Consider the following 18,741-nt stretch of genomic DNA (forward strand, 5'->3'; position numbering starts at 1 on the left):
CTGCAGTTGATGAACAATTTTGAGGATGCCAACCTTAAGTAGGTAAAACTGTGCTATTTTACAATCAGCAGTATGTGGCGGGTGTGGAGATAAGAGAGACAACAGTTGCCCGGGAGTTAGAAGATCAAAGAATTCGGGTTCTTGCTGGGTCACAGTCCTTCTCTATAACTGTGACCAGCTCCTCAGAGTTATCTAGCCCTATGAAACTGAAACAGGAAAAAATGAGATGTTTCATGCCCTGTGTTGGGACACGCAATCAGGCAGAGGAGCCTGTGCTCCTATACAGCTTTTGGAAATTGATATATCCCTAGGACTGCTGTCTGTGGTGGAGGCGAGTGCCAGAGTACAGGTAGACAAAAGGCACACAAGTGGTTGTGCTGTTTTAAAAGCTGAGAAAAACAGTGATCTGACCACTTTCTTGGGGAAGACAAAAGTAGTATCTATATTTGGGACTGTCCCAGACCCTCTGGCTACCGTGTTTAGGAGTGCAGCTCTTAATGCCCTCACTTGAAAATTGGTATTAGAACTTCCCAGCTTGCTGATGGTTATGAGGATGATAACTGGCGGTATCATTCCACTGTCCCAGGGGGTCACAGACTCCAAGTCCTACAGTTATGGTCCCTGTAATTACCAAAACTGGATAAGAAAAAGTGTAGTGTTTTTGAAGCAATGTATTTAGGAGAAGGTCAGTACATGCTTTGACTTGAGTATATGACTTGCACTGTTGTAGAAATTTAGTCTTTATTCTACTGAGCTTTACTAAAATGCGCAGTTTTCTGAATTTAATAAAGTTCAACTTCTGAATTTTCCCAAATATTGATATAGTGTGAGGTCCTTGAAGACAATGCACACAGGACTACAGCCTTAACGTAATAAAACACTTAAGAGAGTGCTTAAATTTAAATTTAAGTGTGCACTGTGCTTTGCTGTGTGAGAGCCCATGGAGGGTTGGAACTGCAAACAGTGGAGTGGAAGGGAATGTGATTTCGTACCAAGAGTGCACACCATGGCTGGGGACTGCTTGCAATTCCTCCTGTATGCGTAAATAGATCTTACTTGCCAAAGAAAAACATTTTACTTTGGTCAATGAAATCTGTTTGTTGGAAGAGGTCTTCTGGACAGTGAATCAATTCTTCCTGAAAAATACTATTAAACCTTTAATTTGAACCAGGCAACCAACAATGACAGACAGAAGGGACTGATTCACAACTCCATTAGCATTGTACTGTGTTGTTGTGATGGCAAATATTGTCGTTTTCATTAGAACACAGACCTTCAGTCTCCAGCCATCTCATTCAGAGTGTTACACATTTTCATCTAAACAGTGACATGATGAAAAGTATGCTTTTCATTAAATGCTATGCATTTTGGAAAACATGTATGTTCTGATGAAGTGTCATGTAGAAAAAAATTGAAACATTTTGGTGATAGCTTTTTGCTTTAAAATAATCTTTCAGAAAGTATTCATTACTTTTAGTATACATTTTGAAAGCCTTTTAAAACTCAAAAGCTAGTAAAAGCTTTTCAGTCTTGCAGAAATGAAATGTTTAAATGGATTTTTTTTTCTGCAGAACTTCTTCAACAAGAAAGTCATAGCTATTCTCTTCTCTTCTGTTTCTGAGTGGAAAATAAAAACAAAAAGTCCAAAACAGATTGTGGTCAGAAAATTGTGGTTGGACCATAATTATTCTTGCCACTCAGTTATTGCTACTAAGTCAAGCTATAAGCTATGCAATGCCAATTATGAAGCGAGCAGCTTAAATCAAAGCTTCTAGATATGCAAGCATACATAAAAATATGTATGTAAGCACATATATGCATACGTGCATACATACGTGTGTATATATATACTCATTTTGTCTTGCTCAACGTTTTGTTTAGATCATAAATGCTGCATTAACTGACTGAAGCATCTCTGGCACGGAGTTTGTAATGTGCTCTAGATTCCTGCCTCAGCCGTCTTAGTGGACAGCAGATACTTCTGCCAGTCTGATAGTGTCTGATTACAGAGCCAAGGGGTGCATATTTCAGTAGAACACTCTGAGATGTTGAAAGATGATATTTGGAGACAGAGAAGGGCATATCAGCCATTGATTTAGGTCACAGAAGCAATTCACTACCGTATGAATAACATTAGTTGAATGTTACATCTGAACATAGTAAAAACCTTTAAAAATCTCTTATGTGGTAAAGGTTGGCATTAACATTTCAGCTTTTGCCAAAGTACTATACCAGCCCATTAATCTTAGCAGAAAAATATTCTGCTTTTGCTAGAATACAGTTGCTCATATAATGTATATAATGCAAAGTATAGATTGGGTTTGGTGGTTTTTTTTTTTTTGCGTTTGTTACTTTGTACTTTAATAGAACCAAGTGTAAATTTGTGGGTGATGCCACCATTGAAATAAATTATATATGGATATGAATGTAAAGAGCTATTCTTTTCACACCAATGAGGTTAAAACACATATTTATGACTTCTATCCAGAGAGAGGATTAAAAAAAAAATAATCCCATGACTACTTTTGTAGCATTACTGTCATAGTTTTCATTTGCAACCAAATAAAAATGAGGTTAACATCATGAGTATTCTTACTGCTGGGCTTGTCTGTTTACTTGCTTGCAGACACGGTCATATACAAAGGTTTTCAAAAGAAAATGTTACCACTGTTTTAGGAGCAATCACTTTATGCCCCAAGGTCCAGCAGTAGTCCTTACACCACAAGTAGAAAAGCATTGGCTTGGATCACTTCCTCTGCTCTGAATCTGGCCAGCTCTTAGCCGTGCTGCAAAAATATCCACCTTATGAGTTTTGGTCCAAAGATAAAGAGCCACTCAAAGTCAGCAAGGCAGACATAAATATGTCATAAAAGATATTAAAGAAAATCTATAGCCTTGGGAAAGCAATTCATGACAAATATGCTGAAGAAATAATCCAGTATTATTATTCAGTAATTCATTTTACAAATTCCCCTCACAAACAGGAGTGTGAGTGATATCTGCTCAGACTGGGGGAACTGGTCAGGGCCGGGGTAGCTATGGGACCAGTAGAGAAACACGGACTCTTTTTGCTGCTACTTCAGTTGCAGCTAGATCCAGAAGCCGGGGATAAGATACAGTGGGGAAGGTCTGAACCCAGAGACGTCCGTGCGAGTTTTATGGTGTACATATTTAACTGGCTTTCAGAAGCACCATGGAAACACCTGACTGTTATACTGTATTTTCGGAGCTACTGAGACGTCTGTTATGATTGTCACAGCAGCTGTTATACAGAAAAGGTAAATTCTCAAACACTTATTTTAGGAGTATGATTCCCAAATATTTCATATTTCTGCAGCTCCAGTAATACACAAAGTTTTTTTAAAAAAACACCCCAAAATATGGAAACAACTTGGAGATTCACATATTCTGTAGTATATTTGTTGTTGTACACTACACTGGCTACCAGGATTTCTTTTAAAAAAGGTTCAGGATGTCTTATGTCAGTGACCTTCTCTCTGTTTTATCATTTACTTTGTTTTGTTTCACTGTCTTTCTCTTTTTGGTCATATTTTTCATGTTTTTATTTCTACATTTAGTTTGTACTCCTCTTCCTTTGCCAGTATCTTGACATTGTGGTTTTTGGTTTATTATCTGTTTTTGGTTATTTCTGTCTTTTCAGCCCTTTTTCAGTCCCCTGCATCCCTATGTTTTGTTGCTCATTTGCTTGCTCCATTAAGCCTTCTCTTTTTTCATCAGCAATTTCTTCCTCTGTTCTGTGGTCTCTCTTGATGCTAAGCTCACGTATTTAGCCTCATGGGATGACATCCCTCATGCTGTCTGCAGAAGACTTGCTCAGTTAATGATTACATTTAGTTGCAGCCGTGTCAGATGGATGCCAGTGGCATGGCAGAGGGATAGGTTTCCCCCAGTTGTACGCCAAAGTGTGACTAACTCCTCATTTGCAAAAACCCTGATCCACCTCGTAGAGAAGTCTGGGAAAAGACTGAGTCAGGCGCAAAATAAGAAAGATCTTTTGGAACAGGATTGAACTGGTGCAACAATAACTTTTTCTCTCTAGACTGAGAAAAAAAGGGCAGCTGTTCCTGAGTCACTGGGAGTGGCGTCTGTGCCATGAAGTGATGCAGGTCATGCTACTGCTGTTGCTGCCTACTTGACGCTCCCAAGCAAAATGCAAGCTCTTCAGGCCGATGCAGTAAAACAGATACTGCCTTTGGATCCTTGGGGAGATGGTAGCACTGTGCTGTTAAACTAAGAGCTGTAAATGACGTAGAGGATTGTTACTAAAGCAACTGTATTTCCCTCTGAAACCTTAAATCCCTTCCTTGGCAGTCTTTCTACATGGACACTTTCTCTGAAGCACACTCTTGGCCCACGTGCATGGGGTTTTCTGAATGTGACACGAAAGTTGCCACCTCAGGCCAAATGATTTCCATAAGCTTCAGGTTTCAATGAGAGTCTCACTTACAGGAAGTGCAAGAAAGTGGTCAGTGTAAGTTGCTCCAAATTTTTTGGTTTGTTCATCTGTCCAACTTCCACAGCCTGAATAAAGTTTTGTCATGCCAATTAACCAGAGAATTACCTTCTGTCTAACATCAGCTAAAATTTTATGTGCATTTGTGAGTTATACGAGATGATTCTAAAGAGACGATTTTGAAGTTTGTTACTCAAAATTGTAAAAGTTCATTTTCTAAAATGTCTTTCTATTCATTTGTTTACATTGCTTGCCATTTATTATGTTTTTGCCACAGTTCCAACCTAGGAAGGAAAAGCACAGGGTTCAAACATTATTCTGCTGATTTATTTCAAGAGCGTATTCTAGTCACTAAATATTACAGGCTGTAACCATTGAATTGGGTAGAAACATAAGAATTAGCATATTTTCTCATTAAGAAAAACCCTGTAAATCTCTCTAACTGTCTTGACTCCTATTTTTAATTACCAATGTGGTGCCAGGCAGGTGACAGGATGGATTTTCCTGGTATGATAAAGTCCTGCCAAGGACAAGTTCTGGGCGTTTGTAGCACAGAAAATGTCGTGTTTACTAAAATTTCCCTAAAGAATTGTTTAGTCAATGCCCTTGATACTTCTTTGCAGGGCAAACAAGGGTACTTCTTCACTGCCACAATAGGAAAAAATAAAGGAATAAACATAAAAGTGACTCTATGTACACACCTTCCGCTTGATATCTTTCCAGATCACTTTACAACTTTCCATTTTTCCATCTCTTCAGCTGCTTATTTGTATGCTGTAGGGACACCACAGTCCTGATGCTTCGCTAGATAATGACTGTCTCTATGCTGCCAGCCTCTGGTGTCTGGGAACAAACAGCATTAGAGATTAGAGCTATGAGGGAACAAGAATTTCCATCCTGTTGAATAGTTTTGCACTTCAAAATGTATTTTCACTCCAAAGAGGAGGAAACAGTGAGTATGTGAAATTATCTTTTTAAGGAATATTTTAAGAACTCCTTTTGGTTACTTCTGAAAAGGATGAACTCCTCTTCCTTCCAGCAACCCACGTGTGGTTACTAAAATATTTGGCAGTGTTTGGGTAGAGTACTTGTCTTTTAAGTAGAGAACGAGCTAATCCTCTCACTTGGAATATGTGAACAACATGCTGGAGAAGAGTCAACGCTGCAGTAGCAGTATAACAGATTTTCAACCTAGAAAACAGGCTGGAGAAAAGTAGCCCACTTTTTATAACATTTGTTCCTAAAACTGAAATTCTGACATCCATTCAAAGAGAAATAAATACTGACCTATCACAACATGCTTCCTTCCCAGAACGGGAGATGGAAAACTGTTACATTACATATGTTTGCAATTACACTTCCAGTGATCTATAAGTGATCTGTGAAACGCAAGTGTTTTTCTTGAGAACTCTTCACTGTACGTCGAACCTTGTAAACACCTTTCTAAGCAGAATATGCTTTTTGCAATGACTTTTTTTTTACGTTTTACGTAGTAAGATAAATCATGGCAAAATCTGCAATGGCATCTGCCCAATTTTACAACCATGTCTTTACAGTTATTGCATGACATAGTTCAAAAATTATGTATTCACCCATGAAGGTTCATTTTCCAGAGACTTCTACAGTGCATTACAGGTATCCTTGCTTTTTATTTTCTAACTTGTGTTTTTACTGCTGGAATACTGCTGAAATAATTAAATATCATTTACTGAATATAATGGATAATTCAAAAAGGTTGGAAATGTCTTACCACCCTTTTAAAAAGCTAGGACTTCAGCTATTTATCTGAACATAATATCTTTGTTTAGAGCAATGATTCTCATCTTTTTTGAAAATGTACCACTCTCTTGGGCAAACTAATCCCTGTAGTATTTACACTCCCTAATTGTTTTCATCCCAGAAAGGAAAGATGCGGCATAAACTTTTACATATGAAGAAGTATGGTAAAAAGTCAAATCTGAATTGTAGTATGAAACTTTTTACAGCCAAGGGAACTGCCTCCTCTAGCTGCAGTGGGCTTTAAATTGGACACTGAATACATACAAGATGTAGTTTTTTATTGTTGGTTGGATGTTAGAGTAATTTGACGTGGATCCACACTAAAAATTAGGGATACGTCTGTCCTCTCTGCGGTCATAATCTAGTTCAGTGTGGAGAACCTGAAGTATTCTAAGTTAATGTTGGCTTATGGATGTGATGAAGCTTAGCTTAGGCTCCTGTCCTTTCTTAAAGGAGGCTGTCAACAACACCTGAGCTAGCAAGTTTAGACTTAGTCTGGGTACTACCAGAGTGTGTTTGTGCAAACATGAGTCGCTGTTATAACAGAATCAGACATCAACAAAACGGTGATTTATTCACATTTGGAAGTCCACCAGGATCTAAAAGATATCTGTTTCTTGAAAATGTTTAACTTGAGTCACCATCTCTAAAACTTTCCAAAAAAAGTAAAGTTTCACCTTACTTAGACAAACAGCTTATTTTGCCTTAAGTTGGTGATTGCAGGAACTTAATTCCTCCCCTTCCATCTTTACATTTGAAAAAACCAGAATGTTGGATTGTGTTTTCAAGATGCAATTTTTTTGCCTAAATAATACTTTTAGTGAAATTACTCAATACTAGGAAGCTATTAACACCTTAATGTAATAGGAACTATTTTTCTTTTTCCAGGTATCAACAGTGCTAGAGCTTGGCCGCATAGTAATTTATACTACCAGCCTTCGTGTGGTGAGAACCACTTTTGAAAGATGCGAACTGGTTAGAAAGATCTTTCAAAATCACAGAGTTAAATTTGAAGAAAAAAACATTGCTCTGAACAGCGATTATGGAAAAGAACTAGATGAAAGATGCAGGAGGGTCTGTGAAGTTCCCTCACTCCCCGTTGTGTTTATTGATGGCCATTATCTTGGGGTAAGTAAAGCATGAGCCTATGTTTTATTCTGCAGTCTGGAAGAACAGGTGAAAATCTTGATGAACGAGAAGCAGGGTTTTTAGAAAATTGCTTGCAATGTTGGAACTATGGGAACAATCAAAGTCAGAGAACCTTTTATGGTAGTTGCTGCACAGATCCATACTGATAGGTTTGATCTGAAGATGCAAAAGATAACTGGGGAGAGGCTATCAGGAGGGGAATAAGAGGCAGTAATACGATCTAAGCTATCCCGTGTTTCTTAAAAAATAGCTTATCTTTGTAGCTGAAAACATGAAAATCTAGAGAAATGGTTTTTTTTCCCTCATGGGAACCTGTATGTATGATTGATCCAGGAAGATGAACGCACATAGCATAAACTTGTCATTTAGTAATATCTGTGTTGAATATGAAACTAACAGCTTGGGGTGTCAGACCTTAAACATGCATTGAATTTTATATGATGTAGTCTGTATCAGGATCTGTAATCAACTGAACATTGTTTTAGGTACAGAATTGGTTAATACTTAATTTTAGAAAAGTCTAGCAGTAAAAGAGAGAGAAAAACAGCCCAACTCTGTCCTGTTGCAAGAAATAAACTCAAAATGGAAACCTGTAATCCAAATTTGTACTCTGTACTCTGGGTCTAAAAAGCCTGTTGATATTTGATATCACTTTCTTGCTAAGGCCAGCCTGTACTTTCAAAATGTATTTCTCAGAAACTGAAAAAATCAGAGTTTAAAAGAAAAAGATTCTGGAAAATGGCACAAAGAAAACAGCTTGAGAGCTCAGAGAAGGTATTTGTCTCAAGCGGTAAAGAACTAGCAATTAGCACCAACAGCGAGATTGTGATTTGTGAAGGCAAACTGTATTTAAACACAGTGGGGTTATTGCATTTGTATTGCTTAACACTTTCATTTTCACAAAAGATTTAAGTAACAAAATGAAATGTAATCAACAATCAGGCATAATTGATATTAGGCCTGTATAAACACTTAAATACACTTTCTCCTCTTTCTCCCCATCCCCTTCCTAGCTCTCTGTGTGCTCTGCATGAGGCAGGCTTCCCCGAGCACTATAACAAATGAATTTGCTGGCACAGGGCTCGCCAGAGCACTACAGCAACTGCAAAATCGCCTGTGTGCTGAATATTAGCAGACAGTGATTTTCACTTCATCGCAGAGGATGCTTTTATCAAAAATATGAGTTGGAGAGTTCTTCAGCCAGCCAGGAGCCGAAGAGCTTTGTTCAAAAGCAGCTTAAAATTCAACAGGATTCAAACTAAGATTCGCTCACCTCATTATCATGTTAAAAATAAAAGTAGTGAATTATGACCTACTCCAGGAAAATCTCAGTCCATGTGTGATCAATTTGTCAAAAGAATTCAGTTAAAATACTGAAATGGATTGAATAAATTATTTGCTCAGCTGTAGGTGAAGCCTGCTTACAGTCATTTTGGTATGATAGATGGCCCATTAATTCACTGCTGCTTTTTTTTTTGGAAGATCATGGGAAGCTTGTCTTTTAACAGAGAAGCAACAGTGTAACAAGCAATACAATCTCAATAAAACTATTTAAGTATTGTATGAGATATACTTTGGAGAGGTATAGAAAAGAAGGGAAGTGAATTAGGAAGCTAGCTGTCTATGGGAGAGACAAATCTAGCTGTCCAACTACCTACTGACAGGTAGTCAGCAGGTTTTACCTCCTGTAGGTAAAAAAATGAAGAAAGAATTTGGTGTTCTGGTCTACAGACATTTATTACAGCATGGCAACTGCATTCACGTTGTTTAACACGGGAAAACAAAAGTATTGATCTGCTAAAAACCAGAAAAAGTCAGACTTGGGAGGTGTTTTTTTTCTTCTTTTTCTTTTTTTGATTACATTGGTGAGGCACGCTGTGGTTAAATGGAACAGACTTTAGCTCCAGGAGAGGATTAAAGTTATTCAGCGTAAGAGCAGTATTATTTGTGGAGAATCTGCTTTGCGGCAGGGAGCATCCCGGGAGATGCCTGCTCTGCTCACGGGGAGCATCACAGCCAGCCAGGAGGGCGGCAGCCCTTGGCTCTGCCAATGTGGGTGCCCCTCACCTGTGCTCACAGACGAGGTTTCTGCCCTCCCCTGCTCTCCACTAATTATCATCATACTGGGGGCCACTGCTGCTTGCTACGGCATCACTCTCTAATGTGCTTTAGTTGAGATGAACCAAGATGGGAAAACTGAGTTCAGCGTGAGCAGAGCTAAGGCAGGCAGCCCACTGTGGCTGCCAACGGGAGCAGCGCGGCTGGCAGGGCGATGGGAAAGGAGACCCCCAGGGTGAACCTGTCACTCGCACTGGCAAGGGACCTGTGTCCACGCACTCTGTTCAGTAAATGTGGCAAAAACCATTATTTTATGGCAGTTTTTATTTCTCTGTCTTAATATGGCTTCATAAGAGAGGTTGACATTCATTCATTTACGAAGAGAAAGAAGGAGGGGGGCACTTTGCATATTGAGAAGGTCTGGCAACCAAGTATTCAGCCCCCAGCTATGTCAATGCCTGGTGGATGTGGCCCCTTAAAAGCGCAATGCATCAGTGACTCCAAGGGCAGTAAGCTGGCTGGAACCTGTGCTGGGCTTGTGTTTAATTAAAATGCGATTGAGAACTAATTACAGAATTTGGTCTCGTTGGTAACAGTGGACATTTCTATAATGCCTTTTATGATAATTATCTTCTGATATGCAAATGCAACACAAATCCAGAAGCTTGGTGTGACAGTAAATTAATCATGCAATATTTTTTTTCTGTCTCTTTTTCTGTCTTTCTTTTTAAAATTTTGAATATTTATTTCCTGGCAAATCCCTCCCTGAAGGAAATTGCATGTAGCAATACAAAGGAGAATCTATATTGAGCCATGCACCTTTCAATGAGTCATAAGGAGAAAAAACCAAAACAACCTCTAATTAATATATGAAAAGTTTTGAAAGGGGACAAGATTATTTTAATGAGATAAATGTAACAAAAGCACCAGAACACAGCATGTGTGCATCTGATAGAGTATACTGTATCCAAGCCATTCAGAAGCACGGTCAAGGTTGTTAGAGCACTACAGGCTGTGTGGATAATCTTCACAACGCTGTGGAATTTATCATTGCCTGCACAGGGAGAATGAAACAAACCTGCGACTTGGGCAGAAGCAATAGAAAAATCATATTTAGCCCCTGTCAAGCAAAGTCTTGCATGCTGCAGTACAGCAGGTTTTTTAATCTTCTCATTTTTTCAGGGTTGAATCACTGTATTTCTTGACACACACTGGCTAAATATCAGTCTGTCAGGAAATTGCAGGTTCTTTCTGCAGCATGATCTTTACCAGCTGATCTAATCCCTCTTTTTCACCTGAGGCTGTCTCCATCTGAAATGGAATTATGCCATCTGCTGGGACACAAAGCAGAATAAAAAATGACTTCCAAAAACCAGAAATCCACACAGAAAAAAACCTGGAGCATTCATTTACTTTTTTACAGAGGCACTCAGGATTGTTAGAGGTTTATGTTATGCAAAGACCCACTCTGCTGGAAAAGGGATGCACATAAAAAAAGGCAAATAGAGTCATCCTTAGTAAACATGTTAGCTCACTGCATAATAGTTTTAAAATACATTTATTTCATTTTTCACTTTAAATACGTGATTGAATTCCAGTATTCACTTGCCATACAAACCTACTTGAATCTTTTTCAAATATGTGAATTTAATATTTTTTTCCTGAACTGTTTCCTATTTAGTTTTCCCAGCTGTAATGAATCCACAACAGCATGAGATTTACAGTAAAATTATTTTATTTGACTCATTGGTTATTATTATTTTCCAAGAATGATGAGGCTATTTTTGTAACTGACTTTTAGAAAATACCTGTGTAACATATTTCTTGTTACACAAGAATTAACAGTTTCCTTTTTGCTGCTTTCCAGTGGCCATATATGATTAATAGCTCTCAATTGCCTCCATGTTTTGTTGGAGTAAACACATTCTCCTGGCATTCACTTGATGGGGTGGATATGAATGGCTCTGTGGCAGTAAAACTATGATGTAATTATTGCATCGAGTCACATAGCATTTTCCCACTTGTTTCCTCCATTTTGCAGTTTAACATTTCAGGAACAGCAGGGTTCAATTAATCTGATAGCTCTTTACACATCAATCTTTCAGTTCTTTGCATATCAAATCCAACATTTCTGGTACTGCTGGTACTATACTGCAGTGTCAATTTTCTCAGTTTATGGGCAGATTTCCAGGCATTTCATCATACCTCATGCGTGTCTGCTGCCAAGGGGCACCTCGCTGTGAGAGGTGTAGTGTTGCAGGCCGAAGAGCTCTGGGCAAAGACAGGGGTATATACAGCCTGTCTCCTCGGTAAGCCACAGTGAAAAAACATGGCAGGTCCAGTAATGATAAGGTGTGTGATTGCATTCTGCTGCCTTAGCAAGAGGCCTCACCTGTATACTTAGCAAAAGTTTGTTTTTAAGGAAATAAGGGATGCAATTTATCTGCACAGCGAGTGTGTCCACAAAAGAGAAGTTGCAGTGCTGTGCTAATTTTTCTCTGTATATAAGGAAGGTTGTGGAAGAGAGGCTGCTTCCCAAAATCAGCAGGTATTCTAGTACAGCCAAATGCAGAGCCATATATCTATGTGTATTCCTTGATGAAGAATTATGTTGTGAAAATGGTAATGAGTTACGTCCAAGATAGGTGAGCAACAGACTGGTTTAGTGACAGGACAGAGCTGGGGCAGTAGGAAACTTAGTGGACCTTGGATTTGTCCTAGTTCTGCAATCAGTGGGACAATACTTGAAATGCGATGTTCATTTCTGGACATTGTCAAGAGAAAATTGGGAAAATATTTTGAAGAATGAAAATGGTCTAGAAAACCAGTCGAGTGATTTAGCCAAATCTGTGGCATTTCCTTGCCAAAAGAAGGGCAAAGACCTGACCGCAGCCCCTGGGCTCCTCCACCATGGTAGAGAGCTATTGAAGTTCGTAGAGAAAGGATTCACAGGCTGGTGCTTTGAAATTTAACTGGTCAACAAAACTGAAAACTCACTTCTACCTGCTGCTTCTCTAAATGTTATGGCCACTGTCCCTTGTGCTCCTTATGTGAGTCTTAGGAGGGACAGACTCTTTAATGTTTCACATCCCTTTGTGGGTAATTGTGGACTGAGCACAGTCTAGGAAGAAAAAGAAAGGTATCACTTTCTGGTCAGAAAGCAGCTATTGGACTTATTTAACAGCTGCTTTAATTACTCTATTAATTACAGACTCTGTGTGTTAAGATTCACAGATCCAAGGGAAGGTTAACCTCTGCAAAGTATCTTTTATTCAGATTTCACTTGAGGCAGCCATTAATCAGAAAAGACACGCTGAAACACTTAAAAAAGTTGATAGCCATTTGGACGTTTGGTTTTTAATTTTAAAACCGTAGTAATGAGGCTTTTCACTTTGAAAGTAACACAGCTGGCCGGCTGAATGTCATCTGAAATATAAATCCTTTAAAATATGAATCTATAATGGGAAATCTGTCAGACTTTTAATTATACTGCTGTAAAAGCCAGTCAGCATTATCATACAGCATCACTGTAACACGGAGCAGAAGTCACAGGAATGCTTTTGCCAAGTGTTGCCGCAGAGAAGAGATCCTTTCCTAAACGGAGGCAAATCGGGGCTTGTCTAGCTTAGGGAATTTGCAGTGCTGCAATTACATCAATAAAGCTGCAAATTCTTAATGTCTCTGCATCAGATGGGCAGCGCAAGCTTTGTCTTAAGCCGCTGCAGTGTATTCAGGCCCAGAGCTAATATTCCATGAGCTGCCTTGGCAAACCCTCGCTTTGCTGTGCCAGTCGCTCCTATTGCCCATTCTGTGTAAAAGCAGAGAAAGATTAGAGGGCAAGCATGAAAGGGGCCGACAGACTGCTAAAAGCTGCTCTGCTGGGGACACAGAGAGCCTAATGCATATGTCGAAGCTGGTACACTCTGTGCCCATGATCTATAACAGATTTCAATAGAAGAGTCAGCACAAGTAAAGCTAGCTGATCTGAGTCTCCTATCATCTTCTGTGACTAATTAACCACAACTAATTACCTTGTAGATACTTCTTTTTTAAAAAAATCTCTTTGAAAGTGTAGCACTGTAAGAGTAGTGATCACTGAAAAAGTGGCACTCACATCCACTAAAATATTAATATTTTGCTTTTTAACTGAAATGAAAATCATCAAACACAGAGTCAAAAGTGCTTGTTTTTTGTACAAAGCCAGAACAAAAAGACTTTCTACAGGGAAACTAACCTTAGTAGGGTGTCATAGAAAATCCTTTGCAACATTTTGGTGGCCCTTAGTTGGCTTTTGGGCTACACACTTATAGCCTCTGCAGTCCCCAGCAAGGCACTGTGAATGGTTGGACATTAACACGTACGTTAGTGACCCGTATGTGTTCCCTGTGCTCCCCAGCAACCTTTTCTGTACCTCCCAGTAACAGGGAGAGCGGTGCTGGTGGGGAGCTGGGGCTGAGGGCCCCTTCAGCTGGCCATGGGCAGCTCAAAGTAATGGTACATCTGAGCTGTGGACCAGCATCCCACTGCACCTCAGCCCTGTACTGGCATCCCACCACACCTCCCAGCAGATGCCAGAAGCAAACCCAAAGATGAAATTTAACAGTCTGGGCATGCAGGGACTAGCAAACTGGGGCAGTGTGATGGCATGAACACACCACCCGGTCTAGATGGGTCCAATCACCCTTAGCAGTGGGTAAGGGCTGTGCAGTTCCTTCTGTCTGCGCCTTAGCACCTCAGTTTCCTCACTTTTTGTTGTTTTTTTTGTGATCCACTGATTAAAAGTGTCTGTAAGTGTTTGGTAATATTTAGTATTCAGTGAATTTCGTTATGTAAGCGAAGTGTAAGCATTCAAATGTGGCCCTTTAATTAGAAGAAAAGGGAAAAAACAGTTTTACATCATCTTTGACACTTTAATTTTGTCTGCAATAATCTCTTAGCATTTACTTTCAGGAGGAAAAAAGAAAAACCACTTCAGTACCACCTCTGTTCAGATCACAGAACCCCTCAGAGGCCTAATGTACTCAGACTAAATTATTATTATTCATTGTTGTGTCTGACTTTAATGTTGTTATGGTATTTTCATTACCCTTTTTCTCCTTGTGTTATATGTTAGGCATATTATGTCTTAATTCAATGCTCAACAGCCAGAATATTTGAAATACAATTTCCTCCTCTCATTCTACTGCATTCTCTGATGTGTTGTATATTTATATAATTGTAATTTTTGACACCATAACTAGACATATTTTTTATTCTGTCAGGGAACACACCCTGTAAGATAAAGGGAACACAATCAGAATTTCCAAGCTATGTCACCTTTTACAAAAAGGCAATACGACACCTGGTAACGAACTTCAGGCACTATCAGAACTGTGATTAGATTCTTCTCTCCTTCTAGCTTTCCTAAGGTTGACCTAATTACAAAATACTTAATGTGAGTCAAATTTGTCCTCAGTCTGTTTAAATTTTCAAGACCAAATCTTCTAATCATCTCTGTTTTTTCATGCTAAACTGGCTGACCTTTTTCGTCTTCTTCTTACTAATAGGGTGCTGAGAAAATTTTACTAATGAATGAATCTGGGGAACTGCAGGATCTCTTAACCAAAATTGAGGTAATTGTATTTCTGCAAATAAATACAAGGAACATATATTGAATATTTGTAATTGAGTAGATTTTCTTTTTTTACCAGTTTCTTCTCTTCTGTTATAAACTGATAATCCCAAATGCTTTTTTGTTTTTCTCTTTGAATGAATGATATCATCGTATCACACCCATTAAGTTTAAGAAAACGTGAATGGAGATAACATCAACCCAAAATGTCCATCTCTTTTTTCTCTTGATTTTGCCACAGCAGGAAAGGCAAGTCATTTTCCCTTTCCTGTAACTTTTGACATCGTCTTTGGTATTTAACCTTCACCATGCCCTCAGGGAGTCAGGCCTCTTGTGTGGATGCAGCACCACTTCCCTGTGTGCTGCAGTAAATGCACTGGGAACCTGCACGTCTGCATTCTGGCTAGACCTAAAGCTGGACATCTACAAAATCTGGGCAAATGCTGGAAGTTTCCAATTACACCAATTTGCACAAATTTCAAATTACAGGTTATCACGCCTTCCTCCAGTGCTTAGTTTGCCGTGTCCATTGAAGTTCTCTGGGGCAAGTTTGCCTTTTATTGTGAACAGTTGATGTATGCTCCCTGAGGACACTTGAAGTGCGGTTCGGCCCCCACAGCTTTGCTGTAAGCTAGAATCTCTGCCGGTCATCACTTTTCTGCTGGTCTTGTGCTATTGACTGCTCAAGGCATTTTCTGTTTTCCTTTGGATAGCCTGCAACAAAGAACATTTTGCGGAGATGTGTCATAATGTCTGGGTTATATGGATAGCTGTGTCCTTAGAAAAGGAAGGTATTGCTATTAATTATCTTGTTATTTTGAAATCACCCCTAACCAAATTAAGATAACAGGTAAACTTCAGAAGTATGTTACATCAACGTTAAAAATGGATAATGAGGATATGATATTTGTAAAAGACGCCAATGAAAAAGCAAAAGAAAGCTACATCTAGTTGATTTAACCCCAAGGTTTTTCTTTCCCTGCATTTAGCCAAACTACAGTGTATGCTTTCCTAACATTCTCTCAGTAACTCTTTGTATACCATACGTCTTTGAGTTTATCACAAAACAAGTATCTCTTTTTGTGAAGCATGTTGGTTTCTTATAGCCAGTCTCCTTCTTGAACTCCTCCAAAAGTTCCAGTCAGGATGAGCCCAAGGGTTGTTTACCTCTGTCTTATTCAGGAGGTAGATTTAACACTATCCAGTAAATCATGAACTGTCTCGTCCCTTTGCAGTGTGGGTGGTACCTTCTGCATTTGCCTGGCCTGTTCCTTAACTCAGCAAAACTTTCGTTGCCTCGTGACTCCGTGTATATATTTCTGTATAAAATGCAGAAGAACCTGTTGGCCATATTGAACTATATTGAATAGCTAACCAGAAACAATTAAACAAAAGTATAAATATGATTAAGGCATGCAGCGTTCTTGTTGTCTGACTAGAAAGGTTAGCTAATACACCTCCTTAACATTTTTCATTACTTTGGAATGAAATATCCCAAGATCCAGCTTTGGGGGGTCCTATAACTTTATTACCTAGCCCAATGTGTGTCCTAATCTTGGACAGAAAGTACATCTATAAGACAATGCCAGACTACAGCAGACTGATAACTGCTTACTGAATACAATCATTGCTTCACTGCCTTTTGGTTTTTTTTTTTTGCAAAAATGGATCTGCTACAATTGCAAGGGGCAGTCAGGTTTCTTCATTACTGAAGATGCAGAAGGTGGTTACACAAACTGTCATCTGTTCAAGAAGGAAATGGCCATTGTTCAAGGAACTGAGCTAAAGCAATTTTGCATTTATTTTTTGTTACTTCTCTTAACTGCATGGAAAGGTAGTTATTTAAAAGCCTAACAAGCAATAATGAATGTAAAGATTAAAAATATTATTCTCTTAAAATTTTGAGATTATTTGCAATAATGTCCAATGAAGTAAACCGCCATCATAAATTATGAAAGATGTGGGTACTCCTGAGATAAAAAGAATGCTAATTTTACATTAAACACTTTCAAACATTGTCCCTGGAGAAGTTAATAGTAATAGGAGTTGTTTGCCCAGTGAAGAAGAAGAGCAAGCTTATGAGCTACAGGACAAAAAGAAAAAGTGCCTTTTTTGCATGTTTGTCTGAGTTGTAAATAGATGAATGCTATTATTAATGGTTTTGCAGAAATTTCTTCAGTTTTCTCAGTGAAGCTACAAGAAGGAGTACGTTATCTGCACATATTTTAGTATACTCTCGTAATAATTTTGACTGATTTTTTAGTGGTGCATAATTCCTCAGACTAACACTAACAGGAGTTATATGGATTTTTGTTCTTCCTTTGTAAATAAATCTGCAAAGTCTTTACTCAACAGTGCAATGTTAAAGTCACATATCTGTGCTGTGGTAAGTACCCAACGTGGTGTACTTTTCATTTCTCTGATACAGAACTTTAAGGCAATCATTAAACAAACTAGTAACATTTTCAGAAAGTGAAACTTAAAATTGTCTTTGAAATCTCTTCTTGTGTTCTCTGTTGTCTTTAATCCGATACAAAATAGAGTAAAATTATTGTTTTACTCAGGAATTAGGACAATTGAGGGAGCCCAATCCTTGCTTGCAGCAATTTACTCCAGGTATAACTGTTGAATGTTGATGATCTTTCTTCTTTACACTTAAAGCTTCAGCATTCTACACCCATAAATTTGAATACACCACTTATTTCCTCAAGCACTACTTGTCAGAAGCTATGAATTGCTTTTTGATATGATCAACTCTATCTATCTGTAATAGGAACAATATGTTCAGCACGAGCATGCAAATCCTAAAAGTCATAATATCTTAACATACAGCATAGAAAATATCACGTCAAAATAAACTGCCTGGAGTTTAGATTCAATCAATTGCAATACCTCCTAGAATTGATCTAGACCTAAACTACATCAGAGTAGTGTATGCAAGCTATCCTTTAGCTAGCTATTTTGGCAAGTATAAACACAGGCTACTAAGGTATAATGTGACTGATGAACCTGCAGTGAGCCTCTCTGACCATTGCATGTGGATCTGACCAAAGGAAAAGGCAGATGTACTGGTCTCCATGGTGGTATACCTTGGGATGGGGTGGTGGGTATTGCTCAAGATGGGAATCAGAATGTGTATGCTCGGCTGTCCTGGAGCCCTCATTGTCCTAGAGCTTATGGTGGTTGATGAGGTAACATTTTTATCTTTCTCGCATTCTTCTTTGAGCAGAGAGTCCAGCATCCTCACGAGTGTCCCTCTTGCGGGGGCTTTGGTTTCCTGCCGTGCTCAGCGTGCCATGGGAGCAAGATGTCTGTGTTTCGGAACTGCTTTACGGACTCATTCAAAGCCCTCAAGTGTACCGCTTGCAATGAGAATGGGCTACAGCGCTGCAGGAGCTGTGCAGGCTAAGAATGGCATCTCCATATGTACAAACTGATTTTATGGTACTGCACCAGTTTGTAATATGATTTTTTAAAATTAATCTCTTTATCCAATTCAGTCAATAAAAATCCATTTGTATTATACTTCTGCTGGTTTGATCATTTGAGCTGTTTAAACTTAGGTTGCTGACCATATCATGAACTCTGAAATATATTTTTCTACTTTCTTTATAGAGAGATTTGTAGTCTGCAAGATTTACTATCTTATCAGCCCTTTGGATGTGAAGTC

General features: G+C 38.8%; 1 protein-coding gene across 1 annotated transcript in view; it reads left to right on the forward strand.

The window, feature by feature from the left end:
• GRXCR1 (glutaredoxin and cysteine rich domain containing 1) overlaps nucleotides 1–18,511 on the forward strand; it is a 41,572-nt gene extending 23,061 nt beyond the window's left edge. Inside the window, exons 3-5 of the mRNA XM_050896520.1 lie at nucleotides 7,142–7,381; nucleotides 15,007–15,072; nucleotides 18,301–18,511. Coding sequence (XP_050752477.1) covers nucleotides 7,142–7,381; nucleotides 15,007–15,072; nucleotides 18,301–18,480 — 486 coding nt within the window. The 3' untranslated portion in view covers nucleotides 18,481–18,511. The remainder of the gene's footprint in view (nucleotides 1–7,141; nucleotides 7,382–15,006; nucleotides 15,073–18,300) is intronic.
• The last annotated feature ends 230 nt before the right edge of the window (nucleotides 18,512–18,741 follow it).

This window comes from Gymnogyps californianus, chromosome 4 (assembly GCF_018139145.2).
Source record: "Gymnogyps californianus isolate 813 chromosome 4, ASM1813914v2, whole genome shotgun sequence".
Taxonomy (NCBI): Eukaryota; Metazoa; Chordata; class Aves; order Accipitriformes; family Cathartidae; genus Gymnogyps; species Gymnogyps californianus.